The following is a 27,171-nucleotide window of genomic DNA, read 5'->3' on the forward strand; positions in this document are numbered from 1 at the left end:
ACCACCAGGCGGCAATCTAAAGAAGGCGAAAGATTATAGTGGTACACTGGCTGCGAGTATGTATAAGAAGATGGTAATGTAAGGTAGTAGGTCTATCCAGTACGTCTTTGAAGCAGTAAATCTCACCTCATGCGTGCACGCTCAACTCGCTCACAGAGCCACGGTCACTATCCCAAGAGACGAAGAGTTGCTGACCACTCCCATGATATAAAGGTATCATCGGCTTCTTGCTCTCGTCCACTCCGTCTTCCTTGAACATAGGCTCGCCTGCGGCCGGTGGGACAAGTTGTAGAGCCGAACTTTCTGACGACAATATCGGCCGATCGCGGCCCAAGAACAACGAGAATCTGTTCTTTGACGCGTTCTTGTCAGCAGGGGTGTCGAGAAGATCAAGGGAGCGGTGTCGATTCGATGAGGCCATGTTCCTTCTTCGTTTCAAGTAGACCCAAATGAGCCCGATTGCGACGACGAGAACGCACAATGTGCCAACTATCGCTCCCACGATGATGGCGGTTGGTGTCGAGGTATGCTTGTCAACATCGATATCGGCTTGCCGCTCCGCTGATGAAGTGGCTGAGCTCGATCACGTTCGACAGAGCCAAAAGTACTCTTACCAAACATACGGGCAGCGCCTGTAACCGAAGACGATGGCAAATGGGTCAGCAGGGCCGAAGGTGCAGGCTCCCAAGGACTTTCTTCACGGTTTTGGATGGATGGCGCCGGCGGAGATGTTATCGTTAGAGGCGCTGATGAATAGATTTCCCCTATGGGATCGATGACGTTGTCGATATCGAACCAAGGTTGAGCCATCCAACTCTCTCAAAGGCGCAGTAGTGGCACAACTCGACTTCAGCGTGTCGTCCGGTATAGGCAGCTGCTGTAAAACAATGATGTTTGGACCGTTTTGTGACAGCAGTGATAGATGGAGACACATACTGGTCCTGGAAGTACGTGTTCTCGTATTTGACATGAAACAATGTCTAAAAAAGCGCCTCAGATTCCAGTAAATGTCTGTGATAAAGGAGTAATAAACCTCAGGGCACGAAAGCTAAGAGAGGGAGGAAGGCAAAGTGGACCATAACATGGTGCATCGCGAAGTAAATATATACGACCGGTGCCCCCGGAGCTTTGGGCTTCTGATTCCAGAGCGTTCTAGCGCTGAGGTGAGAATGGCACATGAGCATCACAAGCGCACAAGGATGCATGCTTACACCTCGAGGCTCTAGAAGAAGTTCGCCTCGGGCGCCTGTGTGACAACAGCGCCCGAGGTAGCCAATTGAAAGAGACTTCTGTTGATCGATCAGCGCTCATTGGGATTTTCAGCGCTTGAGCCCAGACTACCAGCGCAAGCGACCTCTTAAAAACATGTTTCCGTGAGAGATATGTTCATGTTATACCCAAGACACTGTACACTGGAGAGGTAAGGAAGCATTCGACTCTGAATATAACAATTCAAGCACAGTGGGTCGAGTTACGCATCTACATCCCGAAAATGACAGGCTTGGGTATGAATGGGTCACTGTGAAAAGGGAAACAGGGGAAATTCACCCACCCGCCAAGATGAAAAAGCACATTCACCCGGAATGGGGGTGAAAACGGGAAATGGGTGAATGAGAGTCGAATCTTCTTTCACCCAGTATCCGGGTGAAAATACCTAGGTGCGTTTCCATGCTCGATCATGTCGTCATCAATGGGCGAAAATCACCCCCATTCTGGTTGAAATACCGCCCGCGCCATCCATCGCCCTCACCCTCCTGCATGGCGATCTCGCGAGTACTATATACAACACTCGCCTTCGCCTTCCATTCGACGTGAACCCAGTTTTGACTTAGTGGTATGACTTCCTTAGCATATTTTAGCATAACGGGATACATGACTAATGCGCCCCACGTAGTTGGTTTGATTTGTCACTGGGTGGTGCACCTTGGGCGCAGCACGGGCGGTAGTGGACTCAATGGGATATGTTTTGATAAGGTATATAGCTGCGCAACCCAACCCCATCGCTTGTCTATAAACCTCACTTGCCCTCCACCACAATGTCCTCCGGACTCGCCATTCTTGCCCAGAATTGCTCCCAGTTTGTCTACTTCGTAAGTCCCGTCGCTCTACACGTCTTCGCCCGCTGCTAGGGTACTCATATACTGACCTTCCGCACGTACAGGAATCCCGTGTGGTCCGGCTTGGAAGCTAACAGTTACAATAGGACCTTGGCCAATGACAAGCACGAGAATGAGCTCCGCGCACTCCGTGGTAAGCCTAAATATCTCATCTCACGTTGTCCTGCTAACGATTTGAACTCTAGCATCTTGTGCTACCTCTAAATCGTCCAGCATAACATCCACAGCCGCAAGCGATACACCCAAACCTCGCAGAGCAGCATGAGGAGCAGCACGCTCAAGCGTTACACGCCCGTGTCTCCATCCCGCCAGTGAGAGGCGTCCACAATTGACTGATATGTGAGTTCTTTCTGCCTTTCTCTTGCCCTCTCACTATATCGGTACCTACGTCCGCGTTCCTGTATTAGCTAGTGTGACAATAAAACGGATTGCTATTATTTTGTATTCATTTTCATGGTGTGCGTGGTGAATTTCACCCCATCTAGTAGGGTTTTATGCCCATGATGTGGTAGAATAACGCCCAGCAAGTTCACCCGAGTAATGGTCGAAAAACAACAGTTTCGTCTGAGTTTTAGAACCGGGTGAATATTGCATGATTCAGTCGATTTTCACCCGTACAAATTCACCCAGAAACGGGTCGATAAACGCCAGCACCTGGTGAATTAAACCACTATCATGGTCTAATTTCCCACAAAAACAGGGTGAAAGGGCGGTCGAAATTCGACTGTTTCCGTTTTCACAGTGGGCCGGTATTACAGAAACGAGCGTATATATAGAGCAGCTAACTCGCAATGAGGTCCGAGAATCCGACCAGAAGACATGTATAGGTTTAAACACATAAATAGATGTATGTGAGACGCATGGACACGGTAACTAAAATGAATGGCGAAATTGGGTTACTGGGAAGATGCTGTATTCGAGAGAAAAGGCTGCGTCAGCTTTTCATGGATCTACGCCTGTTGTGTTGAGTCGCTTCGGGGAGGCCGGTACGGGGGCAACGGCTCGTCGCAAGAAATGAAGGTTAAAGTGGAAGGACCTTCGTGAGCCCTGAGAGTTGAATGAGGGGGGAGGTGAGCAGCAGAAGTAGAGAACCATTTGGAGAGGATCGAGAACCCGTAGCCGCCGTCTTCGCCAGTTGGAAGCGGACGTTTTTGATCCATGTCAGATCCGAAGACACTCTTCGGTCTCACAGCCATGTCGACAGTCGAAGAAGCAGCTTGCTTTCGACGTCTGCGCCACAAAAGAAAGACCACAAAAACCATGACTATAATGATAGCTCCCAAAGCCCCACCGACCACCGCCCCGACATGCGATGTTTCAGAAGTACGTGGAATGGCTGTGGACGTCTTAGATCCGGACATGTAGACTGTACTGATGACAATGTCCGAGGAAGCAACCACGGACGTGAAACGGTAGCCATCCTTCAGAGACCCCGTGGATAAAATAGTGGTCACCAAGAAAACAGTGGTCTGAACTGGTGTAACAGGCGCAGTGTTCGAAGGCGCCGGGGAATTAGAGAGAGTGCATGTGGGACAGTGGGATGGAAGTGAAGTGCTGGAAGAGGAAACGGTGTCTGCGGGGTATGGCTGAGCTGACAAGTCTACTGTTGGAGATGGCAGAGAATCTGAAGTTGGGACGTTCTCAGACTCTGAAGGCGAGGGAGTATGCGTGCCTGTGAGCCATGAGCAACTAGGAGCATATGTAACCATCGTCCAATGCCAGGACTTGTGGACGGGGACGGGGGGTGGGTGTCCATTATGTGCGATACACTGTGAAGCGGCCCAGGAAAAAGAGTTGAAAGGTTTATTATGGGCGTCCATTATATATAGAGTAATGACAGACTTGAGGCTTGCAGAGAAACTCGTGTTACCACAACACCGCTGGATTGCATACTCGCAAAGCACTCACTTAATGACGAACACTGCGTGGTACAAGCAGGACTGCACCAGCTAGGGTGCGGATTCTGAGTGCTTGAGTCAAAGACGTAGATGAAGAAGGGAGAATGGGACCAGTCGATCAAATTCAGAGGAGTACTGTGTTATGTACGTGATATACCCATGACACTACGAGTAATGGCTTAGCATATCCGGAACAATGGTCAAGCCGGTATAATGAAGACAAGGTACCAGTGGGTATATGATATCTCACCAAATCAACTCATCCTGAGAGCTATCAGGGTTCACATCAGCATCATGATATAAACGAGACGTACCAGGGGCTATGAAGCGGAGAATTTCATGAGAAGAAATATATATGCATGTGAGTTTGATGCTTCATTGATTCGGTTCAAAGCGATGAATGGCATCGTATTGAACAAAGATGTAAGCCAGTTTGGTTCACGACTTTACTGCAGTACCTAAGCTATAATCCAATAGTTGACTTGGAAACGGTTCGAGATACGTGAATGCGAGAAGGGCTGCACTACTATCGGATACCGTCACGGTGTGAGTACCATTTATCGGTTTCGTTCTCTATACCACTAATACGAAAGTAGAAGATCCAGCGTTCGGTAGGAATAAAAACATCGACCAGTCATTTCTAACAAATTAGCTGACAACTAGCTGCTAAAAACGATAATGGAGGTTCGGGCGTGTCTCAATTTTCAACGACACACATGTGTAAGGTTTGTATGTTACTAGTACTAAACCCCACTCAAAGTGCCACTGCCACAGTAAATCGACCTATCCGAAGGCTGGTAAGCCGGTGGTGGCTCCGCGGTAGACGCTACTAGCTGGGCCGAGGGTCCAGCAGACCGCTTCGAGCGAGCAAAGAGTCTGGGAAATACAGAAAACCCGTATCCTTCATCTTCCTTTGAAGTTGCTGATTCATACTTGAGGCTACAGGGGAGACGGTCTTCAATCTGTAACCACTCTGACCGGAAGTTTGCTGATGGAGACTGGGGACGTCGTCTTCGTCTGCGTGTGAGAAGGATATAGCATACTGTGGCAATCATGAGAAAGATCACTGCGCCTAATATCCCGCCAACAATGGCCCCGACATTGTTACTGTGAGAAGAACTGCGCGTTGAAGGAATGGTGGGTGTGGATGCGGGGGTTTTGTCCAATGAAGGTGTTCTTCCTAAGCCCACAGACTGTGCCGACTCAGAAATGGTAACGGTGAAGATATCTGAAGATACAGTTGCCAGTGAAATAGTTGAAGAAGTCTGAGTAGGTGTAGCGGTGGAAGTGGGACTCGGTTGAGGCGGAAGTTCTTCTGAAGGGTACGGTGCCACCGTCGAAGGCGACGCTCCGAAGGCCGGGCTGGGTTTGGGTGTAGCAAATCTCGAAACCGATGCATCCGTGGTTCCAAGTATGGCCGATGTGGACGAAGATGAAGGTTGATCATTCGGCGTAGGACATGAGCCAATAACTTCACAACTAAATTGAGCTGCGTCGGAAATGGCGCTATTCACAACAGCGCCTACAACAGATAAGATTCCGGGAATGCCACCCATTTCTAATGTTTTAGTGAAAGAGATAGGATGAGAACAGCCTCGTTCAATATCTGAGAAGAAAATAACATACGCGTATGCTATCTTCGCGATAGAAGAGTACCTGTATGAAGGACTTTGATCTTGGCAATAGATACGCCCACAAGTGTGGAGGACGTGAACAAATGAGTGGACGCTAGTACCTCCTAGCTAGATGGAAATATAGCAGGAATGGACTAAAAAGGTGAGCAGCATAGACGATACTATATGGTGAGGATATTTAACAAGGGACATGTGATTTAAACCACTCACAGGAGACAGAAATTGCAGGGAATATATCACACGGATTGCCAACCATCAGATGCTCAGCCATCATCAGTGGACGAATTATTATTAACAGATGGTAGCCAAGCGGCACCGCGAGGTACTAGTTAATACATGTAGACGCGCCAAAGTCCATTCTGACTGACATCGGTATGGCTGTATCCTCATTTGCGGTTTGTGCAGAGCAGTACTGCAGAGAATGCTAAAGATGGTAAGTAGCCCTAGAATGAAGCTGGGAAGTTCGCCTCGCCTATATTTGTTGGGGATGCCAGATCATCATGTTACCGATGTGAAAGCGGCCAGAGACAACTGGCCTTCCCATCAAGATGAATTCCGCCTGAAGCCATGGACCTGACGGCTTGCTATCTCCGGGAAGAATCTACCAAGGCCCAATGAAGGAGTGAAATGTGCTCAAAACGATATAAACATCGCCTCAATAAGATAGTACTTTGATAGGATATATTGTGTCATGTAGGTACGAGAGGAAACAGGCGTGACCTAGACAAAAGACAAGCTTCTGTTCGCGATCTGTCGGATATGAAATGTTAAAGATCTGTAGGAACATCAAGACAGGTCAACGACAAAACCGGTGTTACATGAAAAGAGTTCACAAGGAGACATCTCTGATGCACCAGGCACGACATCAAAGTAAAATAATGAATTAAACTGAAGTTCGTTTGATTGCGCAACTTGTGGCGGTAAAAATTGGAGTATTTGTGGCTACCGACATGAAATAGTAGTATAACAGCTCGGTCATGAAGCAAGTTCAGGGGTAAGTCTCACTGTACATAATACCGTTGGGAAGGAGAGTGGAAGCGTACTCAATATGACCGAACATAAGTCCAAAGATCAACGTACTGTACAAGTCCAAGAAAGCGATATAATTAGGTAGTGATCGGTGATGTACCGCAGTATCAGTTCTTGAGATCTCGTGAGTCTACAGCACCCGGGTGGCCAGATGAAGTACCCAACAGACTTGTGTGAGTGGTATCCACACACTGAGAAGACGCGTACTCAGGCGGTGATCCATTCGCCGACGATGTTAAAGTAGAAGTCGAAGGACTACCAAGCCACTTGGAGCGAAAGGGAAGTTTAGGTAAGATAGAGAACCCATAACCGTCTTGCTCCCTCGGCAGGAAAATCCCCAATTTGGAGTCGGAGGCGAGCGTGGTCTCGTTTTCTGTGCACTGCGTTTGGTGCTCGGGGCTATTTATTGCTTGTAAGTGATGGTGATATCTGCGTTTCAGCAGCACGTAGGAGCCGACGGTGATGAAGACCAGAGCGGCGGCACCAATTACAGCGCCAACCACCGCTCCATCATTGATCGTGTTGTGGGATTTATTGACTGCCAAGCTCGAGGGTGGTCTATGCTGGTGTGATTTATTTGCTCGCCATCCACCGGAGGTCGGCGGAGGGATGCGCGGTGTTTGCTGGGTCGTAGATGGTACTGAGTTTATGGCAGATAATGGGCTTTGGGAGTATACGCGAGCAAGGGATGCAGAGGACTTGGGCACTGTCGTGCTGTCAGTAGGAGGTGATTGGTTCTTCGTCGATTGGACCACTGGGGTAGAATCAGGCTTCAAAGTAGTCGAGGCGGACGGGCCCTCAACGTCAACCGATGTTTCTGTATCCTCTGCCATAACGTAGAAGCTTAAGGCTGAGAAACGGCTATTAGAGTTGAGTGGTTTGACTCTGAATGAAGTTTTGAAGAAAGGGCAAACCTGCCTAGAGAGATAAACTTTACAAGACGCTTCGGTGGATAAGTGAAAGTGGGAGCGAAAGAAAGATACCTGCTCTGAGATATCGAGGGGTAGAGGGCTCCTCGTATCTCTACGCCAACTACCATCAATATCATTGTGGCTCAGCCTCAGCGGCAGCGAGGGTTATATGATGGCGAGAGGGTTGGTAATTTCTAAGGCGTGAGCAACAAAGATCCATTATTAGATGAGCAGATACCTTACCGAACGAAACGATAACAAAGTGTTGCGGGATGTTCATCCTAAATGCCGACAGGAGCCCTGCGTGGACGTTGTTAGTCAAGGGAGTCGATCTCGCAGAGTGCATCATGATTATGACAGTGGATAAATCGATAACAGACGGCTTGATACTGAGAATTCTTGGTTCTATTTCGAAGCTGGTTCTTGAAACTTTGTTGCCCGAATGAATACCTGGTGAACGTAACACGCACGCAGGCTGGGCACACGCATCAAGATGATCACGATGATGAAATCGTGTGGCATAACTTCTGCTTCGCTTGCGATTGTTGGTTTCAGCAGTACGAACAAAGTCGTTATCGTCTACACTGCCCTAGACATCTGGATATAGCTTAGCAATGGAAGGAATGACATCCTGGTGGCTGAAACGTTGGCCAGAGTCAGCTATCGGACGCAGCTGGCCGGCGGTCAGCCGCGGGAACATCCGGTCAGGCGACGGCAACATCCCCATTGCCTCTCTTTGTCGTCCACACTGTCGACGCTGGTACCCGCTGCGTACGCCAATGCCATGGCTGCATAACACATACCGGTCCTACACACGTTTAGTTACTTGGAATGAACGGCGGGGGAGACGCAATAAGTCTTGGATAAAGCGGCACGTCGCAATAGGGCCCACCACCGTTCACCTTGGTCAGCGAACACATCATGTCCGTCCCCCTCACAAAGCCGACAAAATCCGACCAACATTAACATAAATAGCACGACAATCGTCACCTGGCCCCTAAAACTCATATCCAATCCATCCTAGTCCGCGCTTCTCCGCACGCTCTTCCGCCATGTCTACCTTCGGCAAAGCAACGTTCGACACCGCCGTTTACGCAACCTCGCGCCCGACGTATCCTCGCTCCCTCTTCGACTTCATCTTCCGGTATCACGAGCGAAACAAGGGGGCGCGCTGGGACAGGGCACTAGATCTGGGATGCGGAACAGGTACGTTGTATGCTTGATGTTCTTCAAGGGCCGGGCTGACCTCACTCGCTCGACCCAGGGCAGGCGACGGTCGAGCTTACACCTTTCCGGAAGATCACCGGAATTGACCCAAGTGCGAAGATGGTTGAGGGTGCGCGGGAGATGCTGAGCAAGCAGACGGTGTCGACGGAACAGTTTGATTTCGTTCAGTCTCCCGCGGAGAAGTTGGACTCTGTGGAGGATGGAAGCGTGGATCTCGTCATAGCGGGTGAGTCGCACACACCGACGTCCGTCCCTGTAGTCCTCTTTGAACTCAAATCAACTTACTCCAGCGCAAGCCGGTCACTGGTTCGACTGGAACAAGATGTGGCCTGAACTCTCTCGGGTGCTGCGGAAGGGTGGCAGTGCGTCATTCTGGGTGCGCATATGCTCCTTCATCGTCACTCCTTGGCCCGTCTTGACCAATTGTCTAAATTGTTCGTCTATCTGCAGATTTACTCAGAGTTCCGCGTTTCTCGCCATCCTTCGCTAACCCCACTCATCAACCAATATGCACAAGGCACAGACAAGCTCAACTCCGTAGGCCCCTATTGGCAACAGCCCGGCAGGTCGATTCTTGAAAACCACCTACTTGACATACCTGAGCCCAACACGATCGTCCCAGGCGGGTTCAGCGACTTTGAACGCGTGTTCTTCACCGGTGAGTCCTGGCACCATTCTTACCTCGCCTTCTTGCCCACTCCTTCGCTATCAGAACCCTACTAACGCATGATATCATAGGCTCGCATTACCCCGACCTTCCTTCGCCACGCTCCGTCATCCTGCGCAAGAAGATGACCTGGCTCGAGTTCTATGGCTACCTTCAGACGTGGTCGTCCCTGCACACTTTCCGCGAGGCGAACCCGTCCGATGCGAAGCAGCCCGAAGGCGACATCGCTACGCGATTCTACAAGGCACTCATGGAAGGCGTACAGCGCGAGTCGGGCGACGGTACGAAGGAGGTGAAGGAGACGGACGAGGTGGATATCGAGTGGCCGGTTGCGATGATGATGGTCAAGAAGGCCTAGAGTGAGGTCGAGATGCGGATGTAGCAGGAAAGGGGAACAAGGGTTTATGCCATAGAGTACGTGGTTCTTATTCGTCTCCCGGGCTGCTTACCTATCAGGTCTCCGACCATTATTCAGTGTTGCTTGCCGGTGTGCCCGGATACCGTGTAGACTGCCGCAATAGTATCTTTGTTCTGTTTATCAAACCTCAACGTTTCAACTCGGCTCTTTCAAGACCTTCGACATCATCTTGATGCAAGATCAAGGCAAAGTATATGCATTCGACTTCACCGTTCTTGCTAAGAGTGATAGGCCTACTGAGAGCTAATACGTTTTAAGTGCAGCTGACAAACACAGAATCGATGCCAGTATGTGCATTTGCCGGCGTTCCGGGAAATTCCGTTCGCCGCGTCAAGTCAGCTGCCTCTTGAATACGATACTTGAAGCTTGAAGGGTCACCGACGCCTATCAACCTCGACGAGCGATGAGTCGGACGCATGCTGAGTAAGGTGGGTGCTACCACAGACCCCGTTTTGACCGGCATTGCTATCGCTGGCGGTTTTCCCAGGTGCGACCCAATTTCAAGCGCGCTATGCAATTCTGGCGAGGTATAAGAAACAGCGTTGCTCTTCTCTCCACCTTATCATCTTTCGCCTATCCTAAACCCACACTACTCGTCTAGAAACACAAAATTTGAAGGAGTAGCCATGACCATCACTCAGCCCATCCCGTCTCCTGCGCTGTTCCAACCCCTTCGCGTCGGCGCTTCCGAGCTCAAGCACCGTGTCGTCCTCGCCCCGCTCACACGTCTGCGGAACCACGCGTCGCATGTCCCAGGCCCATTGTTAGCAGAGCACTATGCCCAGCGCGGGAGCGTCCCCGGAACACTCCTGATAAGCGAGGCGACATTTATCGCACCCTGTGCGACGGGCATCGCGCATGCGCCCGGGGTGTGGAGCGATGAGCAGGTTTACGAGTGGAAGAAGGTGCGTTTCGTGAATTTGTGGATCAACGTTTCGTTGCATTCTACACATACATGTTTTGTGATGCTTATCCAGGCATAATGAGAATGTAGGTCACAGACGCAGTCCACGCCAAGGGCTCCTTCATCTATTGCCAGCTCTGGGCTCTCGGGCGTACTGCTGATGAAGGCGAGCTCAAAGCTAACGGCGAGTCGTATGACGTCGTGGGGCCCTCATCAATCGCGCTCACCCCCGAGCAAATGGTGTTCGGCGTGCCAGTGCAGCCTCGCCCGCTCAGCGTACCCGAGATCAAAGAGTATGCGAAGCTCTATGCTCAGGCGGCGAGGAACGCGGTCGAGCGCGCAGGGTTCGACGGGGTGGAGATTCACGGCGCTAGCGGGTACCTGCCCGACCAGTTTTTGCAGGACGTAAGTAATGACAGGACGGACGAGTACGGCGGGAGCATCGAGAACAGGTCACGGTTTACGCTCGAGGTGGTCGATGCTATCGTTGCGGCTGTGGGCAAGGAGCACACGGGGATTAGACTGAGCCCATGGGGTAGCGTTCACGGTGCGTTTCTCCCCCCTCTGCGACATTGTGTGCGCATCGTAATTGAACGATGGTGCTAATGCAGGCATGTGCTTGGTGGACCCCATCCCGACATTCTCGTACCTCACGACGCAGCTCGCCGCACGTGATATCGCGTACATCCACGTTGTCGAGCCTCGGCTGCAGGGATACGACGTGATTGAGGACTACCCAGGGTCAAATGACTTCATACGCAAGATTTGGGGCAACAGACCGTTCATCGCTGCTGGTGGATTCAAGCGTGAGAATGCGATCAAGGATGCAGAGGACAAGGGCGGACTCGTCGCATTTGGGCGATTGTATATCTCGAACGTGTGTGGTCATCCTCTTCCGTCCTAGTCAAGTAAGCTGATGTACTGCCCTTTGGTGTAGCCTGACCTGCCCAAGCGCCTGGAGAAGAACTTGGAGCTCACGCGTCCTGACCGATCGATGTTCTACTTGACCGGTGATCTGACGTCCAAAGGATACACGGACTGGCTGTTCGCGGAGGAGGGCAAACTTTAGAGTAGTAAATTGACATGCTCAATTGCAATTGGCTAGCAGTATACGTATAATATATCGTTGGCTAATGGTTAAGTTATTTCAGGGCGCTCGAATGCATTATAGATCTCTTATTCTGGACCGTGTCCGTTTTGCCTAGCCTATACCGCCAATGTTACGAGATGAGGGACCCCAGCGATATACTTGAATGTCGGTTACATTGTGCGACTCATAAGCTGAAGCATCCCGTCCGGCTCTACACGCACCAGGTACCTGGCTTGCAGGGGCAAAATATGACACCGACTCGCGAGCCCCCTAGCCCTTACCGGTTACCCAGCACGTTGCTGATGAAAGAAGGGTCCTTTAGCTCGTCTTGAATAATGGAAGTTGGTCCTTACCGGCGGAATGAAGCAATGGACTGTACAAAGTATGGAGTCGGGTGAGTCTGGCGTGTAGCTTTGTCCGCCATAATCCCAAGCTCGGAATTTATGCAGTTTGGAATGACTCTTACGAATGTTTGCTCCTTGAACGAGCGATAGATTCACAAATGCCATGGGCTCTTTAATTCACTTTAAGATTGAGAAGTTGCTGGTGGACCATGTAACGCTCGAGTTATGTCGCCGCATCGTTCGTCAGAGGTCAGTGATGGCCCGCTAGTACTTGCGATGTATATACCCCCAACGAGCGCCTCCACGTCCTTGTATGCTGTGCGCAACTTTGTCAGCGTCAGTAAGCAATACTGCTGCGCCTCAGTGAATGCTTATTGATGGCTGCGTCTCATTTCTGTGCTGTACTAGTTAGCGCCGAAACACTGCGCGATACTGCGCCACAGACATTCACAAACGAAAGTAGTCCGTTTTTCAAATAAATAAATAAACCTTGTATGAAACGAGAATATTGGACATTAAGTACCTTAAACGATGTGTATCAATGGTAGCTGAAGAAAGGAATCGAAGCTGAATTCACTTAGATGAAACTTGATAGTATCAGTAGAGGTAACCTTCTACATCCATTTCCAGCGACATAACTGAACATGCCGTATGCTTTGTATATCTTGCGAATAAAAACACCTCAAATGTTAAGGTACGCCTCAATCCACCAAGGCTTGACCAAGGCTATAACGCAGCGCGAGGCATAATTAAAGTTCCAGGTAATCGAGAGACCATCAACACCGCACCGGGACGAGATAGGGGAACACTATATCAAGAAGGCCCCTAACATCAGAGTTTAGACCTAATTGACTGAAGCTCTCGGACTACATCGGCACGGCATGATGACAAGGACGACGGATGTTGGCTCCGATGTCTTTTTCTTCAGTTTCAAGCTATCGTTATCGCATCTCACGCTCGCGAAAGCACTCACGACGGAACCGGTGAATGTACTATCTCAGTAGGGTAAATTCCGATCCTTCAAGGACATCGAGTAGTTCCATGCCTACTGATTGATCAGCATTCAGGGCACCACGAACTTTTTGATCCGGATTCTCTCCCCTACTCTGTCAAAGCTTGTCAAAGATTGGCGTTGATTGGATGCAGTAGCTGCGAGAGTGCTGCGAGGTGACATGATCTGACAAACATCGGTTCCTTTAGGCGATGTCGTTCTTCTGCCGTCTCCAAGGATGCGACGCGCGGCCGGATTACGCGGGCGATTGTCAGCTTTTCTCACCTCATCACTTTGAACGTTGTCGAACATCCCCCAGGTGTCCCTTCAAAGATGGCCTTGCATATAAACCGTGCGTTGATGGCGACATAGACCCAACGAACCGACCCGACTCCTCTTTGTCCCGTCTTAACCTTCACCAAGCACCACTTTTGCAATGACGGTTTCTACGAAGGTCCCCAAGCTCTTCCAACCTCTCAAGGTTGGCCGGATGGACCTCCAACATCGCGTCGTTCTTGCTCCTCTGACGCGAGTTCGTAATCATGCGAACCATGTCCCTGGTCCGGAACTTACGACATATTACGCTCAACGTGGAAGCACCCCCGGCACGCTCCTCGTCTCCGAGGCAACGTACGTTGCCCCTCAGGCAAAGGGCACGCCTTTTGCGCCAGGCATTTGGAATGAGGAACAGAAGGAAGGGTGGAAACATGTGTGTGGCCGTATTCATCACTGTCCTTTCTCCAGGATGTGCTGATGCGTAAACGAACTAGATCACCGACGCTGTGCATGCCAAAGGCTCCTTCATCTACCTCCAACTCTGGGCACAGGGGCGGACCGCCCACCCACAGGACCTCGCATCTACAGGGCACGATCTCGTTGCTCCGAGCGCTATCCCCTGCGTCGATATGACCGGCCAGCTCTCGGCCGTCCCTCGCGCGCTTACGATCCCCGAAATCAAGGAATATATACGCCTATACGGCATCGCTGCTCAGAACGCTATCGAGGCCGGATTTGATGGTGTCGAGATCCATGGTGCGAATGGCTACCTGCCCGACCAGTTTTTGCAGGACGTCAGCAACACACGCACGGACGAGTACGGCGGGAGTATCGAGAACAGGGCGAAGTTCGTGCTGGAGGTGGTTGATTCCATTACGGAGAAGGTCGGCGCGGATAGGACTGCTATCAGATTGAGCCCTTGGGGCAGGTTCCAGTGTAAGCTCGCCTCCATTCACTTCACAAAGTTGTCTTGACGATGCCCGGGGGATACAGCGATGGGCATGGAAGACCCAGTTCCTACCTTCTCCTACCTCGCCTCGCAGCTCGCTGCCCGTGAACTTTCATACCTACACGTCATCGAGCCGCGTGCAGACGAATCAACGCAAGTATCAGGCACGAATGACTTCGTCCGCAAGATATGGGGTGACCGACCGTACATCGCTGCGGGTGGCAACACGCGCGACATCGCACTGCAGGAAGCCGAAGAGAAGGGCGGCATGTTCGCGTTTGGAAGGCACTATATCTCCAACGTATGTTCTTCACTGTATAATTTTCCGGTGATCTAAGGTTGATCAATTTCGGCTCCTTCCATAGCCCGACCTTCCTCGTCGCCTGAAGGAGAACATCCCCCTCACGCCATATGACCGCTCGAAGTTCTACATGATGGGCAGCCACACGCCAGAGGGGTACACCGACTACCCTTTTACACAGTAGATTTGTGGATGTTGTTGAACAATTAGTTTATTTTGTATATAATCGCCTTTGAATGACCGATGAGCTCACCTTGCGCTGACATGTTTGTGGGCTGGCTGAGAACGAGCTGTACTATGCGATAGGGACGTTTGACGAAAAGGGTAATATTCGAGGCGGAGATCGAAACTTGATGGCAAGAGCAGCGAACAGTTCTCTTGCTCAAACTTTACATCAATCAAGTATGAGATTGTGTCCATCTAAAGCGTATCCTCTACGTACCTCTGCTACTCTTTTAAGGCTGGGAATGTGTAAATTATGTCAATGATACGAGGTATGCTTCGCCCAACGTCTGCTCCAGCTCTAAATGACTACCATTGTCGTAGTTCACACTGGTTCCCAATCGTGACGTTACCATCGTCCAGCACGCTATATCTTAGTTCTCGTTGGAGGGTGTTTTCATCTGCCTCCAAGTGTTGGTTGTGTGCCCTCAAACTCTCCCCTCACCATTTCCCTCCTGACAGAGTCGACTACGCCACTCTTGGTAATACGCCGGCGACAGTCGGCTCTCATCAAAACTGCGAAGCAACCGGGAAATGGCACCTTAGTGTTCATTGGCTGGGCTCACAATCTCGTCAATACGACAATCATAGCTTTTGCGGTCCCGAAGCTGCTGAAGACATTGCGTCTGCTTGCTCTGACTCAGTAGTCGACGTCGAGCGACGTCGAGTCAACCCTTGCACAGACCTGTTGCTCAAAGGCTGTTCGACATTATCAATGCTCTCCGACAAATCGGTCATTCTGATGCATATATGCGCGCTTTTGACGACTGTTTTCACTCTACCACGTCCCGTCTACTCAGTAGCCCACGAGTGAGAACATTATGACTTCCGCCGAGATGCCTGCTCTCTTCCAGCCCATTCGCGTTGGCAACCTTGCACTCTCGCATCGCGTCATACTTGCACCGTTGACACGTACCCGCGCGTATAAAGATCATGTTCCTGGCCCCCAGGCAGCGACTTACTACGCACAACGGGGCAGCACGCCCGGCACGCTTCTTATTACGGAGGCGACATCGATCGCACCGCAGGCAGGAGGACTACCAAACATCCCGGGTATATGGAACGAGGCGCAGGTAGCCGGGTGGAAAGAGGTATACCACTCCATTTCCTACTCGCTCCCTCCCTTCCTATGTTCTCCGTGTAAAACGTGCTGTGAATAGTTCAATGCTAAACGCACCGCTGCAGGTGACAGATTCCGTGCACGCCAAAGGCTCCTATATCTTCCTTCAGATATGGGCCATGGGTCGAGCGGCGGACGTTCGCGCCCTTGCCGCTGACGGTGACTTTCCTCTGATAGCGCCGTCTCCCATTGCGATCCGCGAGCACATTACGGGCGGTGGTGGTATGCCTCGTGCTCTGACGATTCCCGAGATACAAGAGTACATCGAGCTTTTTGCCGAGGCTGCGAAGAATGCTATGAAAGCCGGTTTCGATGGCGTTGAGGTCCATGGTGCGAACGGGTTCTTAATCGACCAGTTCGTGCAGGATGTGTCGAACATTCGCGATGATGAGTATGGAGGGAGTGTCGAGAACAGATGTAAGTTTGCTCTTGAGGTCGTCGATGCTGTGGTCCAGGCCATTGGAGCATCGAGGACGTCCTTCAGGATGAGCCCCTGGAGCGAGTTTCAAAGTTCGTCTTACACTCTCTGTGCCATGATCGCCAGACTAACGTATTGGGGTATCAGACATGGGTATGAGAGATCCGGTCCCGACATACACATACCTTACAACCAAGCTTGCCGAGCGGGGACTTGCCTATCTGCACGTTGTAGAACCCCGCGGTAGCTCGGATGCTGCGGAAGACCCCACGTCTTCAGATGCCTCAGATTTCATCCGTCAGATCTGGGGTGACAGACCATACATCGCCGCTGGAGGGTTCAAAAGAGCCTTATCGATCCGCGAGGCCGAAGAGAAGGGAGGGCTGATTGCTTTTGGCAGGCTCTTCATCTCGAACGTACGTCTCTATCCTTCATGTTTTCGCCTTCTGTTCACGCGGGCTACCCGGTCTGTAAAGCCTGACCTCCCGTATCGACTGCAAAATGATATGCCTCTGACACCTCCGGATCGTTCCAAGTTTTATCTCATGGGTAACCATTCGCCACTGGGGTATACGGATTGGCCTTTCGCTGACGACGAGCGTCGTGAGGTCTAAGTATATCCTTGGTCTTTTGACTCAAACTTCGCGTTCGGGTGTATCGAGGGTGATCTCCTCGTCAGCCTTAGCGCAATGCTGCCTTTCACTACCATGTAGCTCCCCTTGTTATGCGTCATTTGCGATTATGTGATTTGTGCTGGGCCCAAAATCTCTTCGGAAATGGGAAGATCTGTCCTGGCCGCATCCGGCAGGCTCGGAAAGGAACGACGAGCTGCTAAGACAGCTTGGAAGGACCCAGCTTGTCGGGGTGAGGATTTGCTTATTTCGCGAGCTTGTGTTTGTTGACGTGGGTGACAAGTAGTAGCGCCCCCATGAGACAATTCCTGCAGTTGTCTCGCATTACCTCAATCTTGGGCATCAGGACTGAAGGCTGATACTCACGCTCACACCCAGCCACAGATCTACGTGTGCATGTTAACATCGTATCTTCAGCTTTTACATCAGGTCATACGGAAGTTTTGCTGGCCCAGTGATTGGACGCCAGTAGACGTTCGTCGGACGAGGCATTCTCAGCAGTTCGGTTTTCGCAGCAAATGAGCCATCAGTTCTTCCAAGCCCACATATAGCTCTCGCAAAGCTCAAACTTTTGACCGGTTAAATAATGAATCGCTTCGATTTCTACTGGAAATGTAGAAGATTCGATGAATTCCAGAAAGCCTTCACTATCCCTCATCGTTTTCACGAGAAGTGAAAACGAAGACATGTCTGTGAAGAAAATGCCTCAACTCCGCAAGGAAGATCGTTTTCCTTCGAAGCGTGAGCCTTGCTTTCGCAGGAAATCGCCCGTATAGGATCAAGGGATCTCAACAATTCACGGCACCTGAAAGACGTTTGCCGACCGGTCCGCGAAAGTTTCAGTTTGCTGGAAACCATGTGGCCGAAGCTTTACACTGCTGCACTAGTCCCACGAATGACCGAGTTTGATTGTCAAATGCGTCGTTCGGCCACCATGGAGCCAATGATCGCCATGCTTCGAGATCCTCCGAGAATGCTCGATCTTCTCGTGTGAGCATAAATAGCTGCCGCTGGGAAAGTCTGCACTGGCCAGCGAGCAGTGCCTGCAGGCGGCAACGAACTATTTCTCAGGCGTGTGTATGCACGTATCGCCTCAAGTGTACAGGCTGTTGCTGCGACGTATCATTCCAATCTATCTTACAGCCATCTTTTCTCTCCGGAAGACAAATGGTATGGGAGACAGATCTACAATCTCAGGTATAATACAGTAGGTGTTTCCGCCGACAGTACAAATGGTCCCCTTAAATAGACGGGATAGAAAGAAAGGCAGAACCAAAGAACGTCCAAAGATGGAGACGAACGGAGGGTTCGAGGAGGTAACGTAGATTAAAATTAGGCATACCCAAAAGATTCGATATGAAGCGTGACGCTGGGTCCGCCGTTCAGAATATTCGAGGGACTTGAGACCGGGAAGCGTAGTGCATGGCGCACTGAGCGTGCAACAGCTTGAGAGCCACAGACTAAAGAAAGAGAAATCAGCATGAGTCCAGCACAGAGGCAGAATTAGAGGTCCACGTACCGTTGACAGACATTCTTCCGGTAGTAGCATCGACCTCCTCCTTGAGCATAACGTCCAGGTTTGGCCGGCCTTGTTCGACAGAGACGTTCGAGAGAGCCACGAGGGAGTCTTTGCTTTTCTCGCGGGCCTTGCCGTCTTCATGTTCGCTATCGTCATGGATCGACTCCGAGTCGGCGTCGTCTTGGTGGAGCTCAGCAATTGCAGCAGAAGCGCCTGTGACATGGATTCTGATGGAGACGTTGAGGTAAGGCGGAGCAAGCTGAAGTGCTCGGACGAGGGTCTCATCAATCCAGTGGATGTGATCTAAAGCAAGGTCAATCTCTGAAAAGGCACGGTCATAAGATACTCACTAGCGTCGCGGATAGCCCAGATAAAGACGACTCGACGACAGTCACTCTTGCCACTTCGAACATTTCTGAAGGCGAACAAAATTAGCCCTTGTTTTTGCCAGGATGGAAAGAAAGCTTACTCTATAATATCAAGCAAAGTCGGGAGCGTATATGATACGCCAGAGCCACCGGCAATGAGGACGCAGGTGTCGTAGGAGCCAAGGTCGGGAGACGGGCCATAGGGTCCGTCAATGAACACCTTGACCTTCTCCCCTTTGAGAGCGGCCTCCCTCAGCCGTCCTGTGAAGCCTTCGCGAACATTGATAAAGAACACGACTTCCTTCCAGAATGGCATACTGGACCCGAGCGCGTGCTCTGCCAGACTCATCCGATTCGATTTCTCGCTTGACCGGGCAGAATCTTTGTCCTCGATTGAATCGAAGAGGTTCGAGTCAAAACTAGCGATAGTGAAGGGGTGCGACTCAAACGGCAGGCGCGAGACGGAAGGCATGATGAGGTATGCGGTCTGACCCGGCTTCCAGTGGAAGTGTGAGGGGCGGTGGAAGCGTAGGCGGACAAACTCCTGCGAGAGGAGCTCAATCGTCGCATCCATGTTTGAGCCCGAGCGGAAGCCGAAGTATGAGTGATTGAAGACGACGAGACGGACGACCCGAATGAGGCGGTCGAGGCCCCAGATGGCAAAGCATGGGTAAATCCAGTACGTTATGCTATCGTGGAGTGAGTACATAACACAGTGATTAAACTTGGAGTGAAGCAAACTCACCTGTCGTAGGAAGTGTGGAAATAGGCGCAGACGAGGAAGATCCTACACGAGATAAACTTAGTAACCACGTTGCCACAAGGTTATAGACAACGTACAAGACCATGGCGAAGTGCGTGTAAAAGAAAAATTCGTAGGCACCGGCACGAACAGGACGTAGAGAGGCGAACATGAGCACAGTTATCGCCACGATAGAGACGATGCCGCATCTGAGCCACGTCTGCTCAAGGTAAGGCTGGAAACTGGAACGAAAGTGAGTTATCACAACGTCACCATCAGCTCCTCAATCACTTACGGTGCCTCGTAAACAACCTCACTCCCGGCGTGAACCCAAAGTAGGATGAAGACGACGCGTGCCATCATGCGGTGAATGTAATTCAACTAGGATCGATCAATCAGCACTGCGCCTCCGGGGATTCACCTAGTCTCACCTTGTCATAGCTGACTCCGGTGACAACTGTTCGGAAATTAGCGGCTATCAATTCGTGAGAATGATAGGAACTGACGTGAGACGAGGTTATTCTTCGTTCCGAGGGCTGTGATCAGCGGAAACTGGCTAGTAGCCAGGATACCAGCGCGGTTGCACCAGTACGTCAAGTTGAGTTTGTGACCTTCGAGGTCGGTTGCTACAAAAGAACGTTAGCGTACAATACTACATTGCTTTTAACACTGAAAGCATACTGTTAATGAATGCCCAGACGTAAAGAAATACGATGTAGGCCACGGTCACGAAGACCTCGGACAAACAAAGGGTGTAGCTCTTGCCGATCTCTAGCGTCCAGCGGAAGGCAATAACCCGATAGAAGTTGGCGAGGGCGGCCGGGATACGTCGTACTCCGCGAACGGACCTTTCAGAAGCCAGCTCTGGGTCCGACTCGCCATTCGCGTTGCGGTGTCTCCGAGCATACTTGGAGTGCAGATACGATCCCCACTGGAAAACGCCGACAATGAAAATAAACAGCGCCAGGCAATACCAGGACTGCATGGGGTAGAGCTTGTTCCGGGCGACCCGCAAGGTCTTGTCAGTTGGACCCTTGGCCTTGGCAACGGCTGCGAGCATAGACGAGCCGGTCGAAGAGTCCATGGTCGCCAGAGCAAGAAAGCTGGGTGGAGCTGAGAAATAGGCTCTCGAGGTCTGCCTGGGGTGCACCTCAAAACCGCCTTTTAACCTCATAGCCTCGGTCGAGGGAAAGCTGCGCCTTACTCGTGTATTCAATGTACCGTTCTTTCGTTTCTGAAAGTCGCTTCCTGTGTTGATACCTTGTCCATTTTCCGCCCCGAGCGTCTAGTTCTCATGGATCAGCGGAGCTGCCGAAGTCTCGGTTACGTCGCGGAATGTTCGACGGGTCGGCCGCGAAGGTTCGATCTGAGTGGGAGCAAGACATCCTATCGCGGCAACCGTCGCGAAGAACAGCCATTTACAGGGCAAGTAGGAAGTTATCAGATCCATGCTGGCTGGACGTGGGTAACGGATCCCCGATAGCAGTACTCAGTACGAGCTCATTTGAGGATATAGGGAATACCGTTATCCAAGGCCAAAAGATGCTGTCAGATCAGCGTCATGGCTTCTGTTTTCTGCCCTCGACTCGTTTGACTGTGAAAACTATCAGCTATTGAAAAGTTCACTGGTCCAATGCGATGATATCAGCCGTGAAAGCAGGACCGATCACCGTGCACAATGATGCATTACCTCGTTCCCCCTCTCCATCATTGCACTACGCAAACGTGATGCTTGCATACCGGTGCCGCTGTACAGGTGTGGGGGCACAAGAATACACGTTCTCCCTCACGGTCAAGGGAGTTGCACGTGGGGATAAAAGAAGGAGTTAACGTTAATAAGCGCCGTGGTTGACGTGGTTGTCACGCGACACGCGTTATTTGTGACACTTTGGCAACGCCTCGATTCCTCGTCACGGCATCTTTCTTCACGGTTCTTCTGACTGTCGTCGGTATGATTTGTCTTCATTTCCTTGCCTCGGTTGTTCGCTACTTGGTACAGTTACTGGACGAAGAGTCGGTCTAGGAGCGGCTGAGCGCACCAGCCCAACGAGCCCAGCTAGGAAAGGCTTCCTTCGTGGTTTCTCACTGCGCACTCCCACATCATACCCCGCTCTCACCACCTGCTATCCAACTCCATACGGCATCCTGCGTCAGCACGGGCTCTACCACGGTATAATCTCTCACAAGGCTGCCTGCGGATAGATCGGAGTTGTATCTGGCTTGCTATCGGGCCGTTCCTGAGCGAGCTTCTCATGCGCGCATACCGTCTCAGTTTGCTCGGATTACTAGTAACGAGGCTTCGACGACTGGGCGCCACGCGAGCTGGAGACTGTGCCTGGTATCACCCTACTGGTCAAACTTTGCTTTAATGATCAGCACCAACCGAATTTCCTTGATCCTCGACTCGAGAAGGTCCTCTCGAACGGTGGCGTCGCCCTCGCCCATTTACTTGGAATTTGGAGACTCTCATCAAATGCCGTCGGTACCTCCTCGGTATTGCGACCTTGTGGGCTCTATCAGGCTTCTAGCTTCTTCAATACCGAGCTCCACAGGATCCATCAAGTCAAACCTTGAACCCACGTCGTGCGTATAAATTGTAGTTAAACTTAGTGCATCACGCATCGCAGGCACTTGAAACTTAGGTACATTTCTCACTGCAAGTGTGAATGATTCTAACTGTTGCTGAGCGCCGATTTGACCGCTCATGAACGCGAGTCCGAGTCCCTGGCTTCGGGAAGAAAGACTGTCTTACCACATTGTCCATCCTCCCACCGAGGCCCCCGGTTGCCTATTTCCCGGTCCCGAGATGCTGTTGAGTACTGCTTCGTTGTTCAGCTGACTTCATTCGGATAACGCTTATTTCACCGTCAGCGATGTCACCGAGAGAGCGTGGAGCGGCATGCATACTCCCGAGTGCAGAAGAGGACACGCATCTGAATGAACCCAGTTTCACCGTTTTCTTGGCTTATCTCGCAAGAGCGTGTTGTGCTACCCGACTCGAGGAGAAGAACAATCGTGGATGTTCTAGTAGCGCTTATCCGCGAAGAAAGCTCGCGTGATCGATTGTTTTGGTATGGCGGACTTCCAACATGGGTCGTATAACTATACGTTTATATGATTTGTATCTTCTCGACTGCTTGGCTATTCATGGTTTTCAGACTTTCAGCTTGTTTTGTTTTACACACTTTGTTTGCCTTGTAAGCTGGTGAACACTCGTTACTCACATTTTTATGTGTACATTTGTTTTCCTTTAGTTAGTGTGTTCAAATTTCGGGCTTGGGGGCGCATATGAGAACTCGATGATTCCCGCTACCTTAGGTAGTGGGTCTCAGCGCAACTCGTGTACTAGGGATCCCTGCCAAAAATCAGCTCAAACGAGATCACGTGATATTTTGACCCCCGCTTCGCTTTCCGCGCGCGCATTTTCTTTCTTTAGGCATATTTGGGATCCCGATACTGAATCAGCGCGGTCGCTACTCTTCCCCCGCTTCGCCCCCTCACCGTGCTGGCGTTCTAATTTCCATATCATCAACCAATGTCTTCCTTTTCCTCAGTTGTTTGCGATGTTCATAGACTATATATGCCTATCCATGCGGATGTGTTATCCATGCCCATGTCTATTCCCATGTCCATGCGGACAATTCTCACTCAATGCAAGCACCTAATTTGTTGTCAAGTTCCCGTGACAATGTGGATATTAACCAATGCTGTACTGGTTCTATGGATCTTGTTGGTCCCACTCTCATTGCTATCAGTATAGGTGATATAAGGCAGAGATCCAACAATTGTTCTTTGGCCCTTCCAGTATTTTCAATGTTGATATCTCGACTGATAGAGTCCTTGCCTCTCCTGGAAATCAAGGTGCTGTCCGAATATTAATGCGGTGGGCCAATGGAGATCCGTGAGGTACTTTCACTCGTTAGGTTTCCCTTAACGCCCACTAAAAGAACTCCCAGCCCTGCTCTTACCAATGTGTTGATGAGTATCGGATCATCATCTAAGACTTAAGGGCAAACAAAAGGCTGACTCCCCTTCTCCTTCCCCTGCAAAGAAGAATGCTCCGTGATACGGGGCTCGGGTGCGACGTAGTATTACATACCCTACTCTATACCTGTCTATAATGGCTGTATATTATACACTCGCAATTTTACAGGGTACGCTCGAACTATTACATCAATGTCTAGGTAGCGGGCTTTTGCTGCGCGCGCGTGGCCCTACGTTATTGATCGAGGTAGCCTTTAAACGCTTCTTGCCTATGTCGTCCGTGCGACAACTTGGCGACAACGGTGCCCAAGCTCGCGTGCGGATGCGTGGCACTGGCGGATCAGTCACGTGATTCTCCCGCGTTGGTTACATCCGGCCCGGCGCGTAGCCGCATCCTTCACCTCGTAAACTCGCGTCCCTTCACAACAACCTCACACCGCGCGTATTGGATGGCTTCGCCTGATGCCAAAGTCGTCCTTGTGACCGGTTGCTCTCAAGGAGGCATAGGATACTTCTTGTGAGCGCTCTGCAAAATGCTACTAGCGGAACGACGCTAATTGGTTCTTGTCGAATTTCATCACAGATGCCAACGCTTTGCGCAGGAGGGGTGCCTGGTCCACGCCACCGCTCGCAGGCTGGATAGTATGGAGGGGCTCGACAAGAGCCGGACCTGGAAGCACACCATGGATGTGACAAACGGCCAAAACGTTCGAGACGTTGTCGAGGAGGTGCTCGGTCAGCATGGGAGAATTGATGTACTTGTGAACAACGCTGGAGCAATTGCGGTTGGTACGTCACATTGGGCGTCGAAAATACTCTCGCTAGGCTCACATGGTCCATATGACAGGGACTCTTGTGGATGTACCCATCGAGACGGTACAATCAACATTTGAAACGAATACGTTTGCTATCCTGCGTACCGCAAAAGCGGTAATCCCCTCTATGGCAAAACGGAAACGGGGGTTGATTGTGAATATCAGCTCCGTAACCGGAGAATTGTGAGCCACACTTATCTGACTACCGAGGCTGGCTCATTATCGCTCTCCCTTCACAGCCCAACGCCTTGGAACGGCGTGTACTGCGCTTCCAAGGCAGCCGCACACTCGCTAACTGAGGTGCTCTGCATGGAGTGCCAGCCACTCGGCGTCGACGTGATGCTCGTCGCACCTGGTCAGATCAAATCAAACATCAGTACCAATATGGCAGCGCACTTCAAGATGCCAGAAGATACGTTGTATGCAGAGTACACGGATAAAATTATCCAGCGGATGAACGTCAGCCAGGGGCCAGGATCGCTGCCCACCGCCGAGTTTGCGAGGCGAGTCGTCTCTCGTGCGCTGAGCGCACGGCCGCCACGGTACATGAGACTAGGCGGCGGTGCTGCTTTCGTAGGTATCCTCGCTTGGTTGCCCAGGTCGCTTGTGTTGTGGATCAGTTGGCGTCTCTTTGGTAAGAAGTAGGGTCGCCCGTTATACCAGGTGACGCGCGGTATCATGTATGCGATTGACGGACACCAGAATAGATCTCATCAACCATCCTCCTTGCCCATCCCATGCCACGACTATGGCGTGCGTGAGGTCTATGGTCATCGTCTGAGGCCCATCCAACAACATCACGGCAGCAAAGCCTGAACCGTCATCCCGGTTCTTTCGGTGTCTCACGATTGTCGACGCCTTCGGTAGCAAATGTTCGCCTTGGCGCTAAAATTAGGTTGTTGACAGCCATCGTGAGTGTGAGGTCGCTGTGTTTCGTTGGCGGTGTGTCGTCGGTGGTATCCACGTGCAAGGCGCGTGTACTCTGCGGTAAATATGTCTGGTATACATAGCTGACAATAGCGATCGACGGTCGGCCCACATGGACTTGGCAGATCGCCTTGCCAAGTCAAAGATTCAGAATACACCTCCGTGCCGCTGTGCATGGACAAGGTCACCAGGTTGGGGTATTTATGGCTTCTTCAATTATAGACATCCGCCCATCTCGTTCATTTTATGGGCCAGTGGGTGCGTTATACGGACAGGACACAAGCCGCCACGCCTCTTGAACCTTCTACCATTATTGCAGGCGGATTTCTTCATATGGGCTACTGCCGGCGCCGCAACCTCACGCCTATCTGCAGACTTTGTCGCCCAGCACGACGTCTACACGATCTACTAGGATGATGATCCCTGGAGAAACTCCCATTATGCTTCCGGTTTAGAATTCGCTCTCCACCTCCTCATGACGTCATCTGTTCGTTCCTTCGATAACTTGCTGCCTTCGGATACTCGGGGTATGATACGACGAGTGTCCCTCCAGGTCCGTACTAGCCTCTCCAAAAATTGTGTCTCGATGCCCCCGTATCGTGTAGGGGTTTCAAGAAATTGGGAAATCACGGCGCATGTCCCATAAAGACAATTCCGTATTACTAAGTACTTCAATGTGCGAGCCGCACGCTCATGGGTATTTGTGGGATGAGTACCATGGAGCGCGCTCATGAGCGCGCAGTGCATTAGATAGGGGCTACAATCAAAAACAAACACCGGTGCTCGAACAAGAGAAATCACCGGAATGTCAGCGCCCATTCACAGCGCCCGGGGGTTCCCTCTTTCGGTACGCCATGAAATTATACACTGCAAATTTTCTCGACCATACAGCATTAGATTCGTAAGTAAGTGAGTCATTGCGTCTACAAGCAATAAGGATCCAGAGGAAATGTACTTATCGAATTAGGCGACACAGGGTCTAGAAGCGATACACAACGCTACCGATGGAGTCCAGCCCGCCACGCAATAGGCGCTACAGAGCCGAGTGAGTCCGCCTCTCAGAAAACATCCATGTACCCTCTGCACCGCTCCCACAACTGCCCCCACCGTCCGCCGTTCCACTGCCTGACTCGCACCCAGCCGTCGTGTGGCGCGACCTTCTCGATCCAGATCAGCACGGAGCACACCGCAAAGTCGGCGTACGTGAGGTCCTGCCCCATCGCGACGACGCCGTCTCCGTCGGGCGGCCCGTTCTTGTCCATCATCGCCGCCAGAAAATCGAACTGCTCCTGCACCGCGCGCCACGCCTCGGGCGGCGCGGGCGGGAACTGCGGTGCGCCGCCCGGCACACCGGGCCCGGCAGGCTGCGGCGTCGCAGCGCGCAGGGGGAAGTGCGTCTGGCTGCGCTCGTGCAGGCGCTGGTGGGTGAGCGGGACCATGATCGGGAGGAGGGGCTTGACGAATGTCTCCTGGACGTAGTGCACGAAGAGGGACTGGACTGCCCTGGAGCCCTCGGGGAATATTTGGCGCGCCGGGTAGCTCGTCTCGAGGTATTCGGCGATGATGGCGGGGTTGGAGAGTACGATGGGCTGTGTGGGCGACCCGAAGGGGTCGACGATGGCCGGGAGGGTGTATACGGGACGGCCGTCTGGGCGGAATGAGGTGGGC

The 27,171-nt window shown here is 51.4% G+C and overlaps 10 protein-coding genes across 10 annotated transcripts in view; 5 read left to right on the plus strand and 5 right to left on the minus strand.

Moving 5' to 3' along the window:
* Positions 1-127: 127 nt before the first annotated feature.
* On the minus strand, positions 128-810 carry CONPUDRAFT_158896 (uncharacterized protein; the record flags this gene model as incomplete). The annotated part of the gene is made up of 2 exons (XM_007775971.1): positions 128-561; positions 615-810. The coding sequence occupies 2 exons, from the start codon at positions 808-810 to the stop codon at positions 128-130; spliced, it is 630 nt and encodes a 209-aa protein (XP_007774161.1).
* A 2,257-nt stretch (positions 811-3,067) lies between these two features.
* Positions 3,068-5,571, minus strand: CONPUDRAFT_77128 (uncharacterized protein; the record flags this gene model as incomplete). Its single annotated transcript, XM_007775972.1, has 6 exons — positions 3,068-3,789; positions 4,026-4,150; positions 4,266-4,286; positions 4,330-4,335; positions 4,570-4,596; positions 4,799-5,571. 6 exons carry the CDS (start codon positions 5,569-5,571, stop codon positions 3,068-3,070), a joined length of 1,674 nt encoding a protein of 557 aa, XP_007774162.1.
* A 1,109-nt stretch (positions 5,572-6,680) lies between these two features.
* CONPUDRAFT_147107 (uncharacterized protein) lies at positions 6,681-7,765 on the minus strand. The gene has a single exon (XM_007775973.1). The coding sequence runs from the start codon at positions 7,509-7,511 to the stop codon at positions 6,786-6,788; it is 726 nt and encodes a 241-aa protein (XP_007774163.1). The 5' UTR covers positions 7,512-7,765; the 3' UTR covers positions 6,681-6,785.
* An 876-nt stretch (positions 7,766-8,641) lies between these two features.
* CONPUDRAFT_158898 (S-adenosyl-L-methionine-dependent methyltransferase) lies at positions 8,642-9,841 on the plus strand (the record flags this gene model as incomplete). The annotated part of the gene is made up of 5 exons (XM_007775974.1): positions 8,642-8,795; positions 8,854-9,042; positions 9,107-9,192; positions 9,267-9,474; positions 9,555-9,841. 5 exons carry the CDS (start codon positions 8,642-8,644, stop codon positions 9,839-9,841), a joined length of 924 nt encoding a protein of 307 aa, XP_007774164.1.
* Positions 9,842-10,453: 612 nt separating this feature from the next.
* Positions 10,454-11,874, plus strand: CONPUDRAFT_169300 (NADH:flavin oxidoreductase/NADH oxidase; the record flags this gene model as incomplete). The annotated part of the gene is made up of 4 exons (XM_007775975.1): positions 10,454-10,806; positions 10,896-11,352; positions 11,417-11,682; positions 11,743-11,874. The coding sequence occupies exons 1-4, from the start codon at positions 10,528-10,530 to the stop codon at positions 11,872-11,874; spliced, it is 1,134 nt and encodes a 377-aa protein (XP_007774165.1). The 5' UTR covers positions 10,454-10,527.
* A 1,675-nt stretch (positions 11,875-13,549) lies between these two features.
* CONPUDRAFT_85269 (FMN-linked oxidoreductase) lies at positions 13,550-14,991 on the plus strand. Its single transcript, XM_007775976.1, has 4 exons — positions 13,550-13,939; positions 14,001-14,442; positions 14,500-14,756; positions 14,821-14,991. Exons 1-4 carry the CDS (start codon positions 13,667-13,669, stop codon positions 14,938-14,940), a joined length of 1,092 nt encoding a protein of 363 aa, XP_007774166.1. The 5' UTR covers positions 13,550-13,666; the 3' UTR covers positions 14,941-14,991.
* An 808-nt stretch (positions 14,992-15,799) lies between these two features.
* Positions 15,800-17,235, plus strand: CONPUDRAFT_139962 (FMN-linked oxidoreductase; the record flags this gene model as incomplete). Its single annotated transcript, XM_007775977.1, has 4 exons — positions 15,800-16,069; positions 16,164-16,608; positions 16,664-16,932; positions 16,993-17,235. The coding sequence occupies 4 exons, from the start codon at positions 15,800-15,802 to the stop codon at positions 17,128-17,130; spliced, it is 1,122 nt and encodes a 373-aa protein (XP_007774167.1). The 3' UTR covers positions 17,131-17,235.
* A 1,169-nt stretch (positions 17,236-18,404) lies between these two features.
* Positions 18,405-21,247, minus strand: CONPUDRAFT_112007 (uncharacterized protein). The gene is made up of 11 exons (XM_007775978.1): positions 20,982-21,247; positions 20,459-20,927; positions 20,284-20,403; positions 20,209-20,234; positions 20,073-20,158; positions 19,876-20,019; positions 19,781-19,822; positions 19,137-19,724; positions 19,018-19,082; positions 18,668-18,970; positions 18,405-18,608 (listed from the first exon to the last, which is right to left on the minus strand). The coding sequence occupies exons 2-11, from the start codon at positions 20,859-20,861 to the stop codon at positions 18,481-18,483; spliced, it is 1,905 nt and encodes a 634-aa protein (XP_007774168.1). The 5' UTR covers positions 20,862-20,927; positions 20,982-21,247; the 3' UTR covers positions 18,405-18,480.
* Positions 21,248-24,172: 2,925 nt separating this feature from the next.
* On the plus strand, positions 24,173-25,294 carry CONPUDRAFT_131679 (oxidoreductase). Its single transcript, XM_007775979.1, has 4 exons — positions 24,173-24,278; positions 24,345-24,550; positions 24,609-24,759; positions 24,816-25,294. Exons 1-4 carry the CDS (start codon positions 24,211-24,213, stop codon positions 25,219-25,221), a joined length of 831 nt encoding a protein of 276 aa, XP_007774169.1. The 5' UTR covers positions 24,173-24,210; the 3' UTR covers positions 25,222-25,294.
* Positions 25,295-26,358: 1,064 nt separating this feature from the next.
* CONPUDRAFT_112014 (uncharacterized protein) overlaps positions 26,359-27,171 on the minus strand; it is a gene marked incomplete at its 5' end in the record, with an annotated part of 2,282 nt that continues 1,469 nt past the window's right edge. Inside the window, one exon of the mRNA XM_007775980.1 lies at positions 26,359-26,810. Coding sequence (XP_007774170.1) covers positions 26,562-26,810 — 249 coding nt within the window. The 3' untranslated portion in view covers positions 26,359-26,561. The remainder of the gene's footprint in view (positions 26,811-27,171) is intronic.

The sequence above is a fragment of the Coniophora puteana genome (assembly GCF_000271625.1).
Source record: "Coniophora puteana RWD-64-598 SS2 unplaced genomic scaffold CONPUscaffold_16, whole genome shotgun sequence".
NCBI lineage: Eukaryota > Fungi > Basidiomycota > Agaricomycetes > Boletales > Coniophoraceae > Coniophora > Coniophora puteana.